Source organism: Exophiala aquamarina, assembly GCF_000709125.1.
Source record: "Exophiala aquamarina CBS 119918 chromosome Unknown aczIA-supercont1.11, whole genome shotgun sequence".
In the NCBI taxonomy this organism is placed as follows: Eukaryota; Fungi; Ascomycota; class Eurotiomycetes; order Chaetothyriales; family Herpotrichiellaceae; genus Exophiala; species Exophiala aquamarina.
This window is the reverse complement of record NW_013550577.1, coordinates 627,907-646,946: the sequence shown is the minus strand read 5'-3', so window position 1 is coordinate 646,946 and position 19,040 is coordinate 627,907. Positions and strand designations below refer to the sequence as shown.

Sequence of the window (19,040 nt, the reverse complement as noted above, 5' to 3'; positions counted from 1 at the left end):
TATAACGAGGATTCTAAAGCTAAGGAGAGAAAAGAAAAGAGAAAATCTATCTACTATACGAATAAAGGAAATACTCCCTAGCCTCTCCTATAGTAAGTTAGTATAGTTTCCTAGGAGATAATCGATAGAGAGGAATTATATAGCTTCGGCTATATAGTTATATAGCCTAAAGGTATACTACGAGTAATCGCTCTAGAGCGTACTCTAGAGCTTTATACGGGTTTAACCCGTAATAATAACGTTATATAAATCGTAATATCTAGTTTTAGTCGATACTTAAGGGCCTCGTAGAATTACCTTAAATAATTATAACGAGATCTCGTATTTAAGTAAAACTAGGAGAGTATCCTTACGCCTTAAGGTCGAGTATCTATCGTCTAAGTATTTACTCTTACTTATTTAATAATATCTATTATAGTTTACGAGTAATTACTCGTAAAATACTACCTCGTAGTCGACGGCCGAGACTAACGTAATTTATATTATTTACCGCCGCGGTAGCGCGAATACTCGTATATCGGCGATTTTAGTAGTCGGATATCGCTTGGAGCATCCTAGTCTCTCGATTTAATACCATTTTATTATATAAATATATTAATTAGTGGAGTAGGATGATGTAGAGGAGGAGGGAGTAGTATTTGGAACGCGTAAAAACGCGTGTTTCATTACTAGGGTGTTTCATTACGTGGTGCCTAGACTTATAGTTCGTAAGTAATTACTCGTAAAAGGCTACCTCGTAGTCGACGGCCGAGACTAATATAATTTATATTATATACCGCCGCGGTAGCGCGAAGACTCGTATATCGGCGAGTTTAGTAGTCGAATATCGCTTAGAGTATTCTAGTCTCTCGATTTAATACTATTTAATCGTATAAATATATCGATTAGTAGAGTAGTAGCATATAGAAGAGGAGGAAGTAGTATTTAGCACGCGTAAAAACGCGTATTTCGTTACTAGGGTATTTCATTACGTGGTGCCTAGACTTATAGTACTTATAGGGCCCGTTTTAAGCTAAGCGAGTAACGTTAATTAGTTAGCAGGAGATGACGGCTTCCGAATTCGAGGCAGAAAGTGGAAAATCGAGATTAGATGGGTTTTGTGCGGCTAGCGTTCAACCGGTACTAACCTCTTGTGTACTCGTTGAGCATCGGAAAACTGCCTTCCTCTAGGGTATCTTCATGCCAGCGATCGAAGCATAACTAGGGCTCTGATCTCAGCTCAGCTCTGCGGCGCCTCACAAGAGTGGTCGACAGCAATAATATTACTCTGTCATGGACACCTTTTGCTGGTCTTTTCTCCTATACAGCTGATTGTCTCTCATTACTTCTAGCTACATAGTCGCTCTTTTAATATTAATCAACACGAATCAACACGAATCAGCCACAACCGAGGTGCCTACTACCACGACCACGACCACGACCACCGAACCACCTACTACAACTACCACGACGACCACCACCACTCTCGGCGAATGTCCCACGCCAACCAGCTTTAACTTGGCGATCTCAAGTTCGGACGGCGTATACAATGGGCAACCGCTTGGTATATATAAAGAAGAGAACGCTCCCGATTCGGGTTTGCTGTTCACCGACGAACAACCACAGGCAACCACGTCATGAACGTCGCCACCTCCTACTACCTGGAATAGACCTCCAGTACATTCACAGGGCAGATCTTCACTAATACAGTGCAATGGATTGAATTGTTTGGCTATGTATACCTCGAGTGCCGCGCTGTGCTGCCCGATCCGAGTGTGTGCAGGTATATACTCCAATGCACCGCACAGGGCAGGTCGGTGTTCAGCTACTGTGGTAGTGTTGAGTTATTTGGGCGTAGCTTATACTCTGCCACGGAAGTGCCGAACACTTGTTTTGGGGTGGAAGTGACTCTTGTTCCGGACAAGTGGGTTGGGAAAAGTGGCAGGTTGTGGGGAATATGCTCGAGGAAACGACCACAGCCCTTGGAAACGGGGTCTATTGTCGGTTTTTGCGGATGCAGCACCGGATTCGCGAGAAACGCGTGGGATTATACTACATTGCGTAGAGCGCGTGGAAGGGTAAAGAAAGATCGACCTAGAGTGCAATCACTAAAAGGGCGAAATGTGACGCAAGCAAGGTCCTGATCCTGACGTCGATGAAAAGCCGCTGCTATAATGTATTCGAGAGCTGGCAAGCAGTCTGCGCTCTGGCCATCCAACGTGAGAGTTATTAGTTGTACAATCCTTTAATCACGGTGGCCACAGACGGGTAGTGCTGTTTCTGGTGTTTCCCAAGTTCCCTGCCGAACGAAAACATTAGCGCAACATGGGTATGTAATCCCAAGGTCGCGCGGCGTTTAGGCCACAACAAGCCTGTGGCCCGAGACAACGCAACCGCCAAACCCCCAGGTTGCTTCCACAACGACTACTTAACTACCGTCGTGACCCCAGTAGTCCCACATAGACAAGTAGCCCTTATTCTGCCACTAAAAATGAGATAGCAGGCCAGAGAGCGCAAGATCATCTGTGCAGCATTCGAATTACAAGTAGTTGAATACGCCAGAATATTGCCCTTTTGAGTTGGGGAGTCGTTTCACACGATTTTCTTCCAATTAGACAATAGGTATGTAGGACAAAGCTTTGCAAGTGTACACTGTGTGGCGAGAGCATAAGGAACCAGAATCTATAAGAAAAGTATGTATAACTATCTACCTATCCAAAGAGGTGGGTAAGAGAATTACCTATCTATAGAACTATCTAGTGGATAGGTCTACAGGATTAAAAGTTCAAAGAGCCTACGGATAATCGTGAGATGTGGTTTGCAGTAGATAAATTATCGGATAGATTTTCTCCATACGTGAGCGTGGATCGGAGCTAATCCTCAACCTTTGATGCGTTTGCTTCAGGTGACTTAATGTCTGGAATCGCTTCGTTTATCCGCATCGCTACAACAGGCATCTCATCCCGTTTCGTAAGTCGTAAAAGTTAGAATATCACAGATTGCTCACTTCATTTCTTACCCTACCTCCCCGGTGTGTCCTTGGAAGAGAGAGGTCGTAATATGTAGACTAAAGATCTTATACAATACATAAGTTAGTGCATGTGTAAAGCCACGACCGGCTCTCGATTAAACAACGGCAAAAATGGAGCTTTGCGGCGCTAGAGCTTATACTCGAGGTTATACAAAAATATAGATACGGCTTACGGTACAAACACGAATAATATTCTATGCCATGGCTAATTTCGTCATTCTGTCACGTGCATGTGAGATATTATATCCTTGGACAAATCGATATGAAAAACCTATCGCTCTAGTTGGAGTTTTTTTTGGACGGTTAGGGCAATAGAGCAACGAGTATCAAGTGCAGGCTTTTCGTGTATAGGTGACAAAACAAGTAATAAGAGTAAAAAGCCCGTCAACACTAACTAGCATAGGCAAGCTAGCATATATATACCGGAATCAAGGTTGACTGATAGATGCGGAAGAGCTCAATGTGCAGATTATGGTATCTTTGGGGAGGGCTCTCGGGCCGGAACACCCTTCCACGCTGAGCAGCATAACTAATCTAATAACGATATACATAGATCAAGGCTGATTGACACAGACAACACAGCTTGAGGCGCAAGTTTTAGAGCAGAGGCGTCACCCCTTCAATGGCGACAGACTGCTCTCATCTTCGGGCGTCTTTCACCGTACAGTCCTTACAAGGCGTAATCCCTTTGCTTATCGATTCCGTCAACCAGACCCAAGTACCAGGTAAGGTCCTTACCGTTAAGGTCCCTCATACAATATCCGTTGCCGAGGAAATTCCAGCGATTCGTACTGCGATAGGTGATGTCGAAGTCTTCTGGCCGAAGAGACGAGAGGAGCTCCATTCTGAAAATCTAAATTAGTGCTCGTGTAATCGATGGCCTAGTTACAAGCCTGCTTACTGTTGTGTCCTTGTCCCAGGATAGAGTAGAACATTGCCCTCAAGTTTCCCACCTTTCATCTATAAAGAAGTCAATTCTGTCCTGGACTGGTAGACAAGTGTCAAGGGCACTTACCCAGCTTCGACAACGCTCGCTCCAGACCGTGCGTTGATGCCATAGGTCTGCGTGCTCACTATATTCGTCCACGGCTTGCCTCTTGGGCGTGAAACTCCTGATCCGCTCAACCTGCATCTTCTCGATCCATAAAAGATGATACCGTGTCATGCGCTCGATCATAGGGAGGACACTACCGACGCCTGTTGTATAGTGTTAGTTAGAACGGAAGCTAGAGATAAATAAAATCGAGACCGAGTCTTTCGATTTCGTTGGCTGAGGGTCGCTCAATATAGAGCAAGAGATCTGTCGAGATACGATAGTTGAAGGATAAGCCTACCTGTTGGTCCGTAAGGACCATAGTATGTGAGATAGTTTGGCATCTCTGGTGCTGCGACTCCGATATAGCTTAATGGCTTCTCGGTATTGATTTCTTGCAGATTTTTTCCGTTCGCGATAATAGGGAATCGGGAAACCCATGTAGTGTCAAATCCTGTCGCAAAGATAACTACATCGACTTGTTGCTCGTGCCCATCAGGATCTTTGAAACCGTTTTCAGTGAGCTCCATAAGACCTTTATTTAGATAAGTGCTAACATTAGGGGAGATGATGGCTTCGAGGAAGCCGTTACCAGGCCTAAAGCAAACAGTTAGCCTATTACCTTGACATTATACATTTAATCATAATTACGTAGGTCTTCGGCATCCAATTGAAAAGGTCTTTGGGATCAAGGTATCAATTAAATCTGGCCGGGATGCTAGCCTTTGCTTCATATCCTCGACTGCAAACTATACGGTCTGAGTTAGCGGCTGTTTGAGAATGGAAGTAGAAAATTCACCTTATGTGCCTCAAGATTAGTCGGCGTATTCTTATGCACGAACATAAAGTCGCTCAACTCAGTTTCGATAGTTTTGCGATACTTCAAGTACCAATCTGGATCCTCGGCGAATTTCTTTTTCGTTTCCTCTGAATCTATATAATAGTTAGTAGAAGAATCGAGACTGCTCTAACCAAAGAGTATAGTACATACATTCGAAATTTCCGCCATCGGGGCCGGCGTACTTTTGAGCAAAGCCAACGGTCATCCACGTAGGGCTCCGAATCCAAGTGTATAATTTCTCGACTTGAGGTTGTATCTTCGTGATCACCTGAATGCCGCTGGAACCGGTGCCCACGACGGCAACACGTTTATCATGTAAGTCGAGACTAGCAGGGTAGGCCGCTGTGTGGGCTACAACTCCCTTAAATTGATTGATACCTTTAACGTCGGGCAACTTCCAGTTGCTAGGGCAAGTGAGTTATGTTGTCAAATGATCGAGTTACCAATGTGTATGGGACACTTACTTCAAGAGACCAGTAGCGTTGATAAAGACATCACATTCGTCTTGGAACGATCTGTCTGTTTCGAGGTCGGTAACGTCTACCTTCCACTTACTTATTCCGTCATCCCACTCAGCCTTGTCTATACTGTGTCGAACTTTAAAGTATTTCCTTAGGCCGTATTTGTGGGTGACATCGGTCATATACTGTAGGATCTCCGGGCCCTAGGAGTCTGATTTAGCTAATATAGAGGCTTCAAAGAGTTGTATCGTACCTCGGAGTAATATTTCGTCCATGCCTTAGGCTCCCACCCGAATTGATACGTCACACTAGGGATGTCACAAGCGACACCACTTGAAGGCTCGTTAGATGACCAAGAAATAGTAACGTAAGAGATTAGATCAAGATCATATCTTTCTCCGTCCCGCTTGCGCTCACACACACACAACGAAAGTAACTTACGGGTACACATTTTCGATCCAAGTGCCCCCAACGTCATGGTTCTTGTCATATATAGTAACATCGAGGTTCTCAAGCTGATCTTGTGCGAACTTGGCGAAACTAATGCCTGAAGCTCCGGCGCCGGCTACAATCACCCGCAGAGGCTTCTTGACTCCTGAAGGGGTTTCGTCGATCTGGTATCCAGTTTCCGAAGTGTTTTTCCAACCGTAAAGGCTCGGGCGTAAGTTAGACGGTGGGTCGAAGTCATGCGGTGGTGGAAAGTAGTCAGGCTGGATGCTGCCCATGGTGGTTTCGATGCTGGTAATGTGGACGAGGAAAGGGAGACGAACAATTTGGGAAAGATGTTGTCGTACATTCGTGAGTCCTTTCTACCCCAATGATAAATGCCAGCTTTGTGCGCCACCCCATCTGGAGCTTTGTCCTTTTGGGTATTTTCCTGGCAGAAGAGTTCTCGCGGGAAAGGTGGCTCTCGTGAGTTGCGAGCACATCCTGCGGACCCATGGGATACGAGGGCCTTACTGACTACTCCGCATGGAGTCCACCACTTGCATAATAGATTTTGGCGGGCGCAGCCATCCGTGGGACCCCCCGGAGCGACACCGAAACACGCCCGCGGAGGCCTTCCCACGGGCGTACAGGGGGTGCCACACCGCCGCTGAAGCGCTTGCGGCGCCAAGACCCAGCTACGGCCGGGCTAGGGCGAATCGCGCCCATCGCAGGGCGCGGCGCACCCCCTCATAACCGATAGTTATGGATAAGCCCCGCCGGAAATCCCACCAGGGATAAGAGTAGCCTAATTTAGCAAGGCGTTTAGACACTCGCCATAAGTCTGGAGAGCTTCCTCGGATAAAGTGGCTTTTGTTGCCTTGTGGATTCTTTTTAGAAGACCAACGTGATGCAGAAACCGCAGTTGTACAGACACCATACTCTAGCTTCTAGGAGTATAGAGTGCCCTCCCCTAGGAATGGTAGCCGACCAAAACTTAAGACGTATCAGCAGATTGCTTCTACGATGAATGCCACTCTCAAGGCGGAATCGAAACCGACGACACAATCGACCGTCAAAAACTGGGCACACCTAGGAGCTTGTATTTCCTTCAGATTAGATTTCAAGATATGATGAATTCAGCTGTACAACGAGCATTATGTCGAAGCTGCAAGATGTCCGGGGACATCCCCGTTCGCCTCAGATCTTTTGCAGGTAAAGCTAAAGGTTATCACTTTGTTTTGGAAAATGCCCACTAACTTGGAAATCAGCCTCGCCATCCAGACCACAACTCCAAAGGGGACTTCTCTTGTACCCGGCGTACTTAAGGTCAGCCTCCACAGTTGCGTTGATAACTGGGCCACAGACCCGCAAGTATGATGTGGTCATCGTCGGCGCTGGCGCGGCTGGCACAGCGACAGCAATCTCAGCGGCAGAACATGGAGCCTCAGTCCTTTTGATGGACCAAGGTCATGGCGGAGGGTCTTCTAGGCTTTCGGGCGGAATAGTTTACGCTGGCGGAGGAACCAAGTATCAAAAGGCAGCGGGCTATGAAGACACTCCTGAAAACATGTTCAACTATCTTAAGCTGGAATGTGAAGGCGCTGTCGACGATGAAACCCTGCGAAAGTTCTGTAACGACAGCATTGATAACTTAGATTGGCTCGAGAAGTGCGGTGCCCGCTTTTCCGAATCACTTTCTCCGCATAAGCTTGGGTATCCAGCTGAAAGGCACTATCTTTACTACTCTGGCAACGAAGAAGCGTACCCCTATAACCAGGCCGCATTCCCAGTGCCGCGTGGCCATCGAACACTCGCCCCCCATCTTGCATCTGGTGCGACGTTGTGGGCTGCTCTGACTCAAAGGGCCAAAGAACTAGGGGTAGAGATGTTACCGCTAGCCCGCGCCGATCAAGTCGTGGTTGAGGATGGTCGTGTGAAGGGTTTGAAATATCGGGTCATGCCCAAGACAGCGCGAGGCTTCAAGATGCATCAGCGGCTCAACTCTGTGGGAGCAAAGTTGTTGAATTGGGTACCGCCAGTTGGAAAAGCCATGGCTAACCATGCCGATAAGCTATGGGATCGCACCGCCGAGCCTCACGTCGTTGAGACAAACGCGATTGTCCTTTCTGCCGGCGGCTTTGTCTTTAACCAAGACATGGTACGGCAGTATAACAAAAAGGCAGAAGGAACATCTCCCCTTGGCAATAAAGGCGATGACGGCTCTGGTATACGCCTAGGGGTAGAGGTCGGTGGTCAGGTCTCTCACATGGAGAATGTGGCCATGTGGCGCTTTCTTTCGCCGCCCGAGGCCTTCCTCCGAGGAATTGCAGTTGGGCCGGACGGCCAGCGCATCATCAACGAAGACTTGTATGGTGTCCACTTTACGGAAGCCATGGCAAATAAGACAGGCGGAAGGGGGTTTCTGATTGTAGACTCTGCGACCTTCAATCTGGCGAGACAGACCTTCAAAGACGAACTTCATCGCATCACAGCTGCACAAGCATATTACACCCTCTTCTGGGGCTATAGCAAGGCTAACTCGCTAGATCTACTGGCGCAGAAACTAGGAATCTCTGCGGAAGGCCTCCGAAGCACAGTGGCCGCATACAACACTGGCATCCGTTGTGGGACTGGTGATCCGTTCCACAAGGCAAGAAAATACAGTGTGCCTATTTCCCAAGGTCCATTCTACGGTATCGATGTTTCCATCCGACCATCACTACTGCATTCAGTGCCGGCCATAACTATGGGCGGATTAAAGGTGGAAGGGAAGACCGGACTGGTCCTCTCAAAATCGGGTGACGCTATTCCGGGCCTGTATGCGGCTGGGCGGAATGCTGTTGGCATCCCTTCCAGAAACTATTTGAGTGGCCTGTCTCTTGCAGACTGCATCTTTTCCGGTCGAAGGGCTGGGAAACACGCAGCCACCACGCGCTATGAAGAGCAAAGAACTAGTTGAAATATGCGGTCAAGATAATAGGTCATTCTAAAGGACCAGGGGCTTTATCGGTGTTGTTTCGACCAGTGCTGTACATACCACGTGTCGTATCTGGATGGCCACGAAGCACTGTGTATAAATCCTGGGATGGTTGGCTGTAAGTGCTTTCTCACCCATGATCTACAGTCAGATAGGAAAGTTAGTGTTGTCAAGAGATCTAATAAATGGAAGCAATGTATGCCAGAATAATCAATAGAGAAGACCAGGGCAAGCCTTTAGCTACTTTCAAAGATTCTGTTGCTCCTTAAATTCTGTCCTTGATCGAACGCCCCATCACACCCATTGTTGAGTATGTTCGTAGCTCTAGGCTTAGTCAATACGTTCTGTAGCGCCCGATTCCTCTCTATTCCTCTGGCCGCATCACTAGCATGCCTAATAATTCATACAGCAGTTCTGAATTCTAGTTCTTTCGCTGAGACCTGATTAATATCTTTCTTTATGCGTCCGCTGGGAACATATTCTAAAGTTTCGAGATAGCCAATGTCCGTAGTTGTGAAACAAAGACGGATACCCTTCCAACGCGCACTAAGTCCTTTATGGTACTATATCATGACAATCTATGCCGCTAGTATTAGCTGCACGGTCCCATGCTGCCAAGACCTCTAAACACCCACCGAAATCCCAACCTCTCGACAGTGAGCCTGAAGTGCTGATCGTGGGATCAGGGCAAGCGGACTCGATGGTTGCTGCCCGCATCGAACAGATTGGGATCAGTCCACTTATTATCGACAAGAATGAACGGGTAAGACACAACTGGTACAAGTGTTACGACTCTCTTAATCTTCAAAATCCTGTGGAGATGAACGATGTACCATATCTGCCATTCCCTAAGCATTACCCTGAATATTTGTCATAAGATCTTATGGGCCAATGGCTTGAAATCTACTGACAATATTTGGACCTCAATATACGGACGTCTACCAAGTTTCTCAAAGCATACTATGAATACGAAATGAGAAGGTGGTCGGTCAACTTTCAAAAAGATGGTAGACGGCCAAACGCGTGTCCTTCAACCGCGACATAATCCTCGCAACAGGTGGCATAGGCGGGAGGCCGGTGATTCCAAAATTACCAGAACTTTCGTTCTTCGAAATCGAGGTCATTAATTCGTCGGAATGCATAAAGGCTTTAGACCATGGAACCATTGTGCACCATATTCTACCCATAACCCGGGTAGTATTTAACCTCTGAGATCATTTATCAAACCCGGCATCAAGGTTGAGCCGTACCATCGCGTTGTAGAATTTGTTCCCAGCGTAGTAAAAATTGAAAATCATTCAGGCTGATTTGATCGTTCTCGCTACCGGTTTTCAGAACCGCAGGGGGAATGTCACAGAACAATCTGGTGAGGCAAGGTTAGATGAGGAAGGTGAATGGTCTAACATGTGGGCACACACTGGACAGCGTGATCTGTGGTTCAACGGTGGCATCATCAACCAGCTACGTCGTGGATCTAAAGGGCTCGCCTTTTTCGTTAAGCCGATCTTGACGGGTTGATTACAGATGATTTTCGCCGCCCTCCAAAGAATGTGCTGAAAGAGATACTGGAAGAGATACTGGCTTCGAGGTGATGATTATAGCATAGTACCCGATGAATTTAACCTTCTTAGAGTTCACACCATCCTATTATATGTAATTCTCTAAGACTTTTGAGCCGGGTTTGGTCGAGAGAAGTTGAAGTACATAGCTAGAGGTTTATCTTGCAGTTAGTATAAAGATTGATTGCAAAATTAGATTTATAACAATTAGTTAAATCCTTATAATTTTAATACGGATTTATGTCTCCTCATTGAAACTATGCATTGAAGATGCGACAATCATGAATGATCTCGTGGAAAGTGGTGACAGGACAGTCTTCTTACAGAGCCCGAAAAAGTATCCCAACTCATGCGTTTCAATCTCTGGTAAAGGAACACAATGCTCATCAAAATTTCATGAGACCTGCTGTAATGATAATCATTCGGTATATCGTTGTATGGTACGAACGATAGCTGCCCACTAGGCTTGCTAGCTCCGAAACATGTCCAAAGAACGACAGATGAATGATACAACCCTATGAAAGACAGAACTGTGTAACGCGCCGTCTTATATGGATTGAGGCGAGCTTCGTTTTCTAGCAATGACAATATCTTGGAGGCGTGATTAACCGCGTTCCTGGCTTGCGTATTGTGAGCCCAACGAATAGCTGTTTGAAGCCTCTTATGATCAATGCTCATTTTATTGCAGCGTCTGTCTGCAATATGATGAAGAACATCCAAGCAAGCATTCAATTGAAGATGGTAGATATGAAATAGTAGGAGACTACTCAGTATACTTGCACGGTCCTTATTGAATCCAGGACGGGATCTGCTTGCATTGAAACTTTGAGTCCATTTCTCGAGAGCCTTGGAGAGTCGCCTTCTGTCAAGTACTAGATCCCTCATCTCTCGGTGGCTGACTTGAAGATGATCCCGAGGCTGCACAGCAGAGTCACTAAACACAAGGTTTATGTCCATGTCCAGTGGTTCTACAAACCCTTCTTCTTGCCACGGATGTCCAATCAGCCGCTGGAACATATCGGGATCATGGCTGAATTTCCACACTTGTTGTTGCAGACCAAAGAGAACTAATTCGTAATCTCTTGGCTCCATATTCAATAGAGCTTCATCATGATCCAATATGATGCGTATAAGATCGCAGAATAGAGTTTCATTTCTCTTCATTCGCTCGCGTTCGAGGGCTGCGAGTAGTTCCTGGGGAGATAGTTTTCCTATTGACAACCATAGATGATCAGGGTATGGAAGACCTATCTCCAATTCGTCCGCTGAAATACTTGGAGGGCAGTTCAGCAGTAGACTTAGAAACACATCTGCTCGAACTATACCGAATGCCACTCGTCTCCTCGTTTCTGCTAATATCCATGCCTCGATTTGCTCTTCAGGAGTACTTGCACCGGAAAACTCTTCCGCTACACTTCGTTTGAACAAATTCATGCGCCGGGACTGTGTGACTAGCACTGCACCTAGGTGTTGGGCATAAGTGAGTTCGAGCCCTTGGCCAAAGTATAAAGCAACAACCTGAATTGTGGTTCTGGCTTGTGCGAGCCAAATGGTGTCCAATTCCGTGATTTCTTTCTCGATAAACGATGTGATTAAAGAGGTTCGTAAGCACATATGCATCATTTTGCCAAATACACTTGCATTTTGATCAAGATACATGGCTCCGGCTGATACTGCGACCAAGAAAAGGACTGGGTGCAGGTTTGAAGGATCCTCTAGGTCTTTTTCGCATATCATGGGCCACAGTGGAAGAAGGTTCTCTTTGTACAAGTGGACCATTTGAAACAATATACAATCCTCGGAATTCTGTGACTTGGGAAGTCTGAACACCGCGTGTATTTCGGTCGACACGGATTCCCAATTGCGGCGGCGTTCACCTGGCTGTATATCGGCTGCTGTGATAGCATAATTAACAAGTTCCTTCACGAGAGCCTTCTGGTTAGAGCGCCATTTCTTTCGTGGCTCACTGCTTGAGGGTTTGCTTGAGCTTGCGGTTTTGTCACCACAGGCAAGAGACGCATTTATCGCAGGTGTCTGCTGCCCTTCGTCTGTCTGATGAATGGCCAGAGACTGACGTGATTCTTGAAATATATCTCTGTTCTCGTTTCTCGCGATGAACGATTCTGGTAGGGGGACATCGGCTACAGAGTCGGGTGAATTAAATGAACAAGGGAAGAAGTCGGGCGCCGCCAGTTGATAGAGGATGTTATCTGCTCCTGAACACAGCGCTGTCTCAGAATTACTGGTAACTGCGCTCTGAAATCCATGGTGGACCTGGAGAAGCGCATCATCCTCTATCAGCATTTCCGGCAAGTTTGGCAGAATCATGTCCAAGTAATCCGGTGATGTTCCATTATTCATTCCGGCCAAGCGACTTCCAGAATTCATCATGTCAGTCACATAACTCCTCTGCTGGTTTGCGGTCTCCTCGAAGAGGTCGGATTCCGTCGGCTGATATAGTGTGTTATCTATTCCCGACAACGGTGAATCTGGCAGAATCATGTCCAAGTAATCCGGTGATGTTCCATTATTCATTCCGACCAAGCGACTTCCAGAATTCATCATGTCAGTCACATAACTCCTCTGCTGGTTTGCGGTCTCCTCGAAGAGGTCGGATTCCGTCGGCTGATATAGTGTGTTATCTATTCCCGACAATGGTGAACCCAATGAGGTTCTGGGCTCTGGTACGGCATGTTGTTCTCCATGATTCTCGTGAGGAGCCTCGCTGTTCGTTCCAACTGGACGACTTCCAGTCTCTGTGACACCGGTGGTACAGCCAACAGGCTGGCTTACTCTGCGAGACCTCAGTTCATATGTACAATGTTGCTTCCGCATATGGCAAATATTACACGGATTTGCTCCATTACACTTTTGATGTGAAGTTCTGCAGGGGCCGCAAGCAGTGTGGCACCTGCGTCTGGTGGCACCTAGAACATCTTCGTGGATGGCCTTGTGACGTACCATTATATCTCGCCGTGAAAATACTTGGTCGCATGTGGGACATCTGTATCCATTTTTTTGTACCGAGTGGTTATTAAGATGTCTGCTTAAAGAATTCTGTGTTGCGTAGGCTTTGCCACATTGTGGACAAGAAAACATCGTTCCTTTCTAATCTTAATGAGCCAGCTGTGAACAGGCAAAGATTTCTTTTTGGCTTATACCTGGAAGGTTGATGTTTTAATACTAGAACTAATTAACTGCATCGAGCTGGGAAACCTAGAAGGGCCCTCAGAGGACTCGCTAGCTAAGTACGATATCGATCAATGCATAACTTTAGTCCCAGCTCATTCTGTACTAGCGTAGACAAGATCTTCTGTTTCTTAATACCACTATATCCGAAGACCCCGGGTCCCCAACATTCCCCCCTTATATCTAGCCCATTACTCCTAGGCCGTCCCAAGACCCGGACATATCATCTAAGGACAACAAGTTTTTAGTTTTTTTAGTCTAAACTATATTTATTGTCATTAAACTTTCCAAGTGTAGCTCTGAAGATTGCCACTTCTCTTAGCTTCCGCGTATACATCCTTGTAAGAACCCAATTGGATCGACAACGGTCGGCTTCTAGTCTAGTACGGAGTGGATCTTCGATGTAGGTAAGCGGCTGTTGACTGCTAGGCCAACTTCAGCCTAGGCAGCTCTGTAAAGTTTAACCGCTTCGTTAAAGCTCAGGCTACGAGTGGAACCGCTTCCGGACACGATGTTCTACACAATGGTCGTACTGTACGATGTTCGGTAAAACGCCTTGCTTAGTAAGTATTATGACGTCGCTGGCTTCCAACCTACTTGTGATCGAGTCTTGGGTGTACGTATACGGCTATTGACTGCGAGGCCGATCTCTGCCCTAGGATATCCCTATAAGTTGGTGGCCTCGTTGTAATCGAGGCTCCGCTTAGGACACCCAGTAACTTCACCAATAGCTTTTTTAATCGTGCGAAAGCTTACGTCTTCCGTCAATACATACTGTACGTTACTTGACTCTCCTTTCTCGAAACCAAAGTACGTAGCGATCGCAACGTTATCGATATAAATATATGAGTAGACACGTAATCCTTATACGAGATAGTAGACGGTCTACATTAAGGAAACAGACTTTTACAACTGAAGAACTTAAATACTTTATATATAGTTCTTAATAAGCGGAGGTCGAATAACTAACGTATAAAACTCTCTCTTCGCTATATTCATAATTTTAGTTTCAACTACTAGTTTACCTTTAAGAGTTCGTAACATAGACTTAAAAGGGTAGACATTATCCTTCGAGACCTGAGATTAAATAACGCTAGATTGCGAGATAATAATGAAAGTCCGAGAGGGGTTAGTAGCCTATTAAGAAAATACTTTCTTCTCTACTGTTCATCTTGACACGGAGTCGTGGTTATAAAGATAAGAGTCTCGAATTTGTCTAGCAGTTTTATCAAATGATCGATGGAGTCCTAGCTGCCTTCGATGAGAGTAATTCCATTGGCTATTAGATTCTTCCTGGTACTCTCACTGCGCACTAATCCGTTGCAGTCGCTTCCCTGTGACCAAAAGGTCTGGGCGATATGGGGCCCAATGTATTCTAGTGCGCTCATGGCCAGATTTTTCATTACTTCTGCCTTGGCTGGGAGTGCTCTCGAAGTTCCCAGTTGACTGCGTCCTCGGCGTTAGTTATGATGGTTTCTTTCTCTGTTCCTCTCTTTCTCCACCCGTAATCTTTTTTTTTTAGCAAGCCCCTCTAATCTACGCGAAAAGGCTCAAGATTAAACCGCCATGCCAAGCCGGATATAGTGGCTTTTGATGACCCCTAGATTTAAGGGGTGGCTCTCAGAAATACTCCGGTTATCGTAGCCGTAACCTATTTGGAAAGATATGATGATCATGGCGATTCTCCAGATTCTTCAAATTGAGTACGCAAGCCCCAGCCTTTTTGCCCAACATCCGAGGAAATAACCTGGCTAGCATTCAAATGTAAACCACTCTGCAAGACATTCTTTAACCCGTGTTCTGTTAAAAGCACAAGAGGACCTAACCGGCCTAATTATTTTTGGCTCTGTCTCACCGTTTACTTTCATTGTTGAAGAAGCATACCAGATGCAGCCCTCCACGAATGCCATAAACCTCCATCGGCTGGTAACCCGGTCTATTCGTCCAGGTTTGTGTTGGCGACCTGCGGTGACCTGGAGGTCGAATTGTTCAGCTGCTTTGTCAACTTCTCAAACAACTCTAAGGACAAAAGACTTTGATAAGGTTTCTGATGTAATCATTGTCGGGTCGGGTGCTGGTGGCCTCACTGCTGCCCTCCGCGCCAAATTTCGGGGTTTGGAACCACTGATTGTCGAAAAGACGCCTAAAATCGGTGGAACTAGTGTGTACTCTGGAGGTGTGCTCTGGATACCAAATAATCATGTCTCGACAGCAGCAGGTCTAGAGGATAGTGCAGAGAAGGCCCTCACGTATCTAGAAGCCCTTACGCCGTCGAACACGCGCTCAAGCACAAGAGAGAGGAAACTGGCATACATCAACGAGGGTCCAAAAATGGTGAAGTTCTTAGAAGAGATTGGCTTCAAGTGGCACGCTTCTCGGGGATATTCTGACTACCACTGCCTAGAGCCCGGGTCTACACCCTTTGGCCGAGGCGTCGAAGGACAGGTTTTCAACCTCAAAAAGCTCGGAGACTGGCGACAACTCATGAGGCTTCCGGAAGAGCCAACTCCAGCTATTCACACTGAACAAGTCCCGCATCTATATCGCATGGGTTCCTCCTTAAAAGATTTTAGGAAGGCAAGCTGGTTTATGGCTACAACCGCTCTCCGATTCTTATTTGGGCAGTCGCCGGGGACATTTGGGAAGTCATTAATTGGTCAACTACTATATCTTAATAAGCAACAAGGAACAGAAATCTGGCGAGGTAGCGGCCTGATCGAATTAATTACTAGCGGGAATGGTACGGTAATTGGAGTTCTGGTGGAAAGAGATGGAAAAAAAGTAAAGCTCGGGGCCAGACACGGAGTCTTACTCTCAGCCGGAGGTTTCGGTAAGAATTCGGCTATGCGCGAACAATTCCAGAAGAAAGGTAGAAATACTCAGTGGAGCATTGCTGCACCAGGCGATCAAGGCGACGCTATCACAGCCGGGCAGAAAGTCGGCGCAGCCGTCGACATGATGGATCAAGCATGGTGGATGCCAGTAATTATGATGGGCGAAACTCCGGTCTTCGACCTGTCAGTGCGTTCGTTTCCTCATTCCATTATCGTTGACGGCAACGGGATGCGTTATGTGAACGAATCGCAATGCTATAATGATTTTGGGAATATCATGAACAAGCATAACGAAACCACCTCGGCGGTACCCTCCTGGATTATCCTTGATCAAAATCATCGCAACAAATACATGCTTGCCCGATTTCCTCCTCGCCAAACGCCAAAATGGGCTCTCGAAAACGGATCTGTCTATAAAGATGATAGTATCGCTGGACTGGCGAAACAGATTAATATTAACGCTGGCAATCTAGAGAAGACTATCAGTCGATTCAACGGATTTGCGGTCAATGGTATCGATGAAGATTTTAAGCGCGGATTAAACCCATACGAAAACTTTTACGGCGATCCAAAACACGGACCGAATCCTAATCTAGGCACGATTTCTAAGCCACCCTTCTATGCGGTTAGGATCTATCCCGGGGATTTAGGAACGAAAGGTGGCCTCTTAACGGACGAGTCTGCGCGTGTCTTAAAGGAGGATGGTAAGCCCATTCTAGGGCTTTATGCTGCAGGGAATGTCACTGCTAGTATCATGGGAACAAGGTATGCGGGTCCCGGAGCTACCTTGGGCCCTGCGGTTTTATTCTCATATATTGCAATGGACGACATTGTAGAAAGGCTGCAGAAGGGTGCCGTCTAGACTCGATACCTCTGAATTTCAATATACGGGCCCTATAAGCCTAGCTAAAGGACTAGTGAGGACTTTATACCGGATACAAGTATAATTCTAAACGACATTATAGGCTACATAAAGATCGGTCTTCCTCCTCGATGTTAACTATTAATCGGGAATTATATTCTTACTAATATTACTTCACGTAGAGCTAGGACTTAGTATTTTAACTACTTTATCGGTATTTTAGCCCGTAGCCCAGCGCAACTCAATTTACTATAGGAGCCTAGGGAGCCTAGGGCTACCGTACAGTAAGGATAGTTTTCCCTACGCTTATATATTATAACTAAGCTCTTACAGTAACTATTTTCTACCCTATAAGTACACTATAATCGATATTTTTCCTATACTACTATATATAATTAATATTTTCCCTATACTTCTATAGTCTATATAGTAAACCCTCTATCGCCCTTCTATTCTATCGTTTTAAGTACGTAATTCCTAATTCGTTTAATAGCTAGTATACCTATACGTACTATATCTCTCTAAGTTTTATTATCTCTAGCTATACCTAGATATACCGTACTCTCTCTAGGTTTAATTATTTCTAGTCGTACCTAGTCTTTATTATCTCTAGTCGTACCTAGACTTTATTATCTCTAGCTATACCTAGATACGCCGTACTCTCTCTATCTCTAGTCGTACCTAGATACGTCGTACTTTATTATCTCTAGCTATACCTAGATACGCCGTACTCTCTCGAGGATTTATTATCTCTAGTCGTACCTAGAGTTTATTATCTTTAGCTATACCTAGACTTTATTATCTCTAGCTATATCTAGATACGTCGTACTCTCTCTAGGTTTTATTATTTCTAGTCGTATCTAGATACGCCGTATTCTCTCTAGGTTTTATTATCTCTAGCTATACCTAGATACGTCGTACTCTCTCTAGGTTTTATTATCTCTAGCCGTACCTAGATACGTCGTACTCTCTCTAGATTTTATTATTTCTAGTCGTACCTAGATACGTCGTACTTTCTCTAGAATTTATTATTTCTAGTCGTACCTAGATACGTCGTACTTTATTATTTCTAGCTATACCTAGATACGCCGTACTTTCTCTAGGTTTTATTATTTCTAGCCGTACCTAGATACGTCGTACTTTCTCTAGGATTTATTATCTCTAGCCGTATTTATATAGGTCGTACTTTATTATTTCTAGCTATACTTAAATATATCGTACTCTTTAAGTTTTATTATCTCTAGTCGTACCTAATACTAGCTTCTATTATAGTAAAGACGGAAATTAAAGGAAGGAAGGGTCTTACTTACTATATTAGCTTTTATAAATACTTAACTAGTATTATCTATCTATTAAGACTATCTATCGTTAGGTATATCTTCGCTAATAGAAAAGCTTCGAATATAATAGCGCTTCGATATAATAATAACTATACTTTTACTATTCTACTTATTCTCGGTTATTTTACTAGGCGAATAGTTACCTTACTATCTCTACTATTTACTTATATATAGCTTTATTTCTATCCTTCGCTTTTATACGCTTTTCTTTCTTATAGCGCTAAAATTTCGTATTAAATAAATACTTTCCTTTATAGTAACGATAGTATTCTTCTAATTCGAATATAGATAGACTAGTTCCTAGACGAGACTATTCCTACTATAGCTTAAAATTTTCTAAATCCTAAATTAGGCTATTATTTCTAGACGAATAATATAAATAACTAGTCGATTCTATAAAGAGCTTTCTAGTCTTATATTTAATTAAGAAGTCGTTATATAGCTCTATCTATATATCGTATATCTTCTTAGATAATATCTTCTAAATCTAAGCTCTTCTATAATT

The 19,040-nt window shown here is 45.0% G+C and overlaps 4 protein-coding genes across 4 annotated transcripts; 2 read left to right on the top strand and 2 right to left on the bottom strand.

Annotated features, from left to right (window-relative positions):
- Positions 1-3,680: 3,680 nt before the first annotated feature.
- On the bottom strand, positions 3,681-6,070 carry A1O9_09911 (uncharacterized protein; the record flags this gene model as incomplete). Its single annotated transcript, XM_013401252.1, has 10 exons — positions 3,681-3,855; positions 3,912-3,970; positions 4,026-4,207; positions 4,345-4,640; positions 4,695-4,792; positions 4,843-4,976; positions 5,035-5,288; positions 5,349-5,548; positions 5,599-5,677; positions 5,787-6,070. 10 exons carry the CDS (start codon positions 6,068-6,070, stop codon positions 3,681-3,683), a joined length of 1,761 nt encoding a protein of 586 aa, XP_013256706.1.
- A 949-nt stretch (positions 6,071-7,019) lies between these two features.
- A1O9_09910 (uncharacterized protein) lies at positions 7,020-8,733 on the top strand (the record flags this gene model as incomplete). The annotated part of the gene is made up of 2 exons (XM_013401251.1): positions 7,020-7,100; positions 7,138-8,733. The coding sequence occupies 2 exons, from the start codon at positions 7,020-7,022 to the stop codon at positions 8,731-8,733; spliced, it is 1,677 nt and encodes a 558-aa protein (XP_013256705.1).
- Positions 8,734-10,589: 1,856 nt separating this feature from the next.
- On the bottom strand, positions 10,590-13,145 carry A1O9_09909 (uncharacterized protein; the record flags this gene model as incomplete). The annotated part of the gene is made up of 1 exon (XM_013401250.1): positions 10,590-13,145. One exon carries the CDS (start codon positions 13,143-13,145, stop codon positions 10,590-10,592), a length of 2,556 nt encoding a protein of 851 aa, XP_013256704.1.
- Positions 13,146-15,386: 2,241 nt separating this feature from the next.
- On the top strand, positions 15,387-17,195 carry A1O9_09908 (uncharacterized protein; the record flags this gene model as incomplete). Its single annotated transcript, XM_013401249.1, has 1 exon — positions 15,387-17,195. The coding sequence occupies one exon, from the start codon at positions 15,387-15,389 to the stop codon at positions 17,193-17,195; it is 1,809 nt and encodes a 602-aa protein (XP_013256703.1).
- Positions 17,196-19,040: the final 1,845 nt, after the last annotated feature.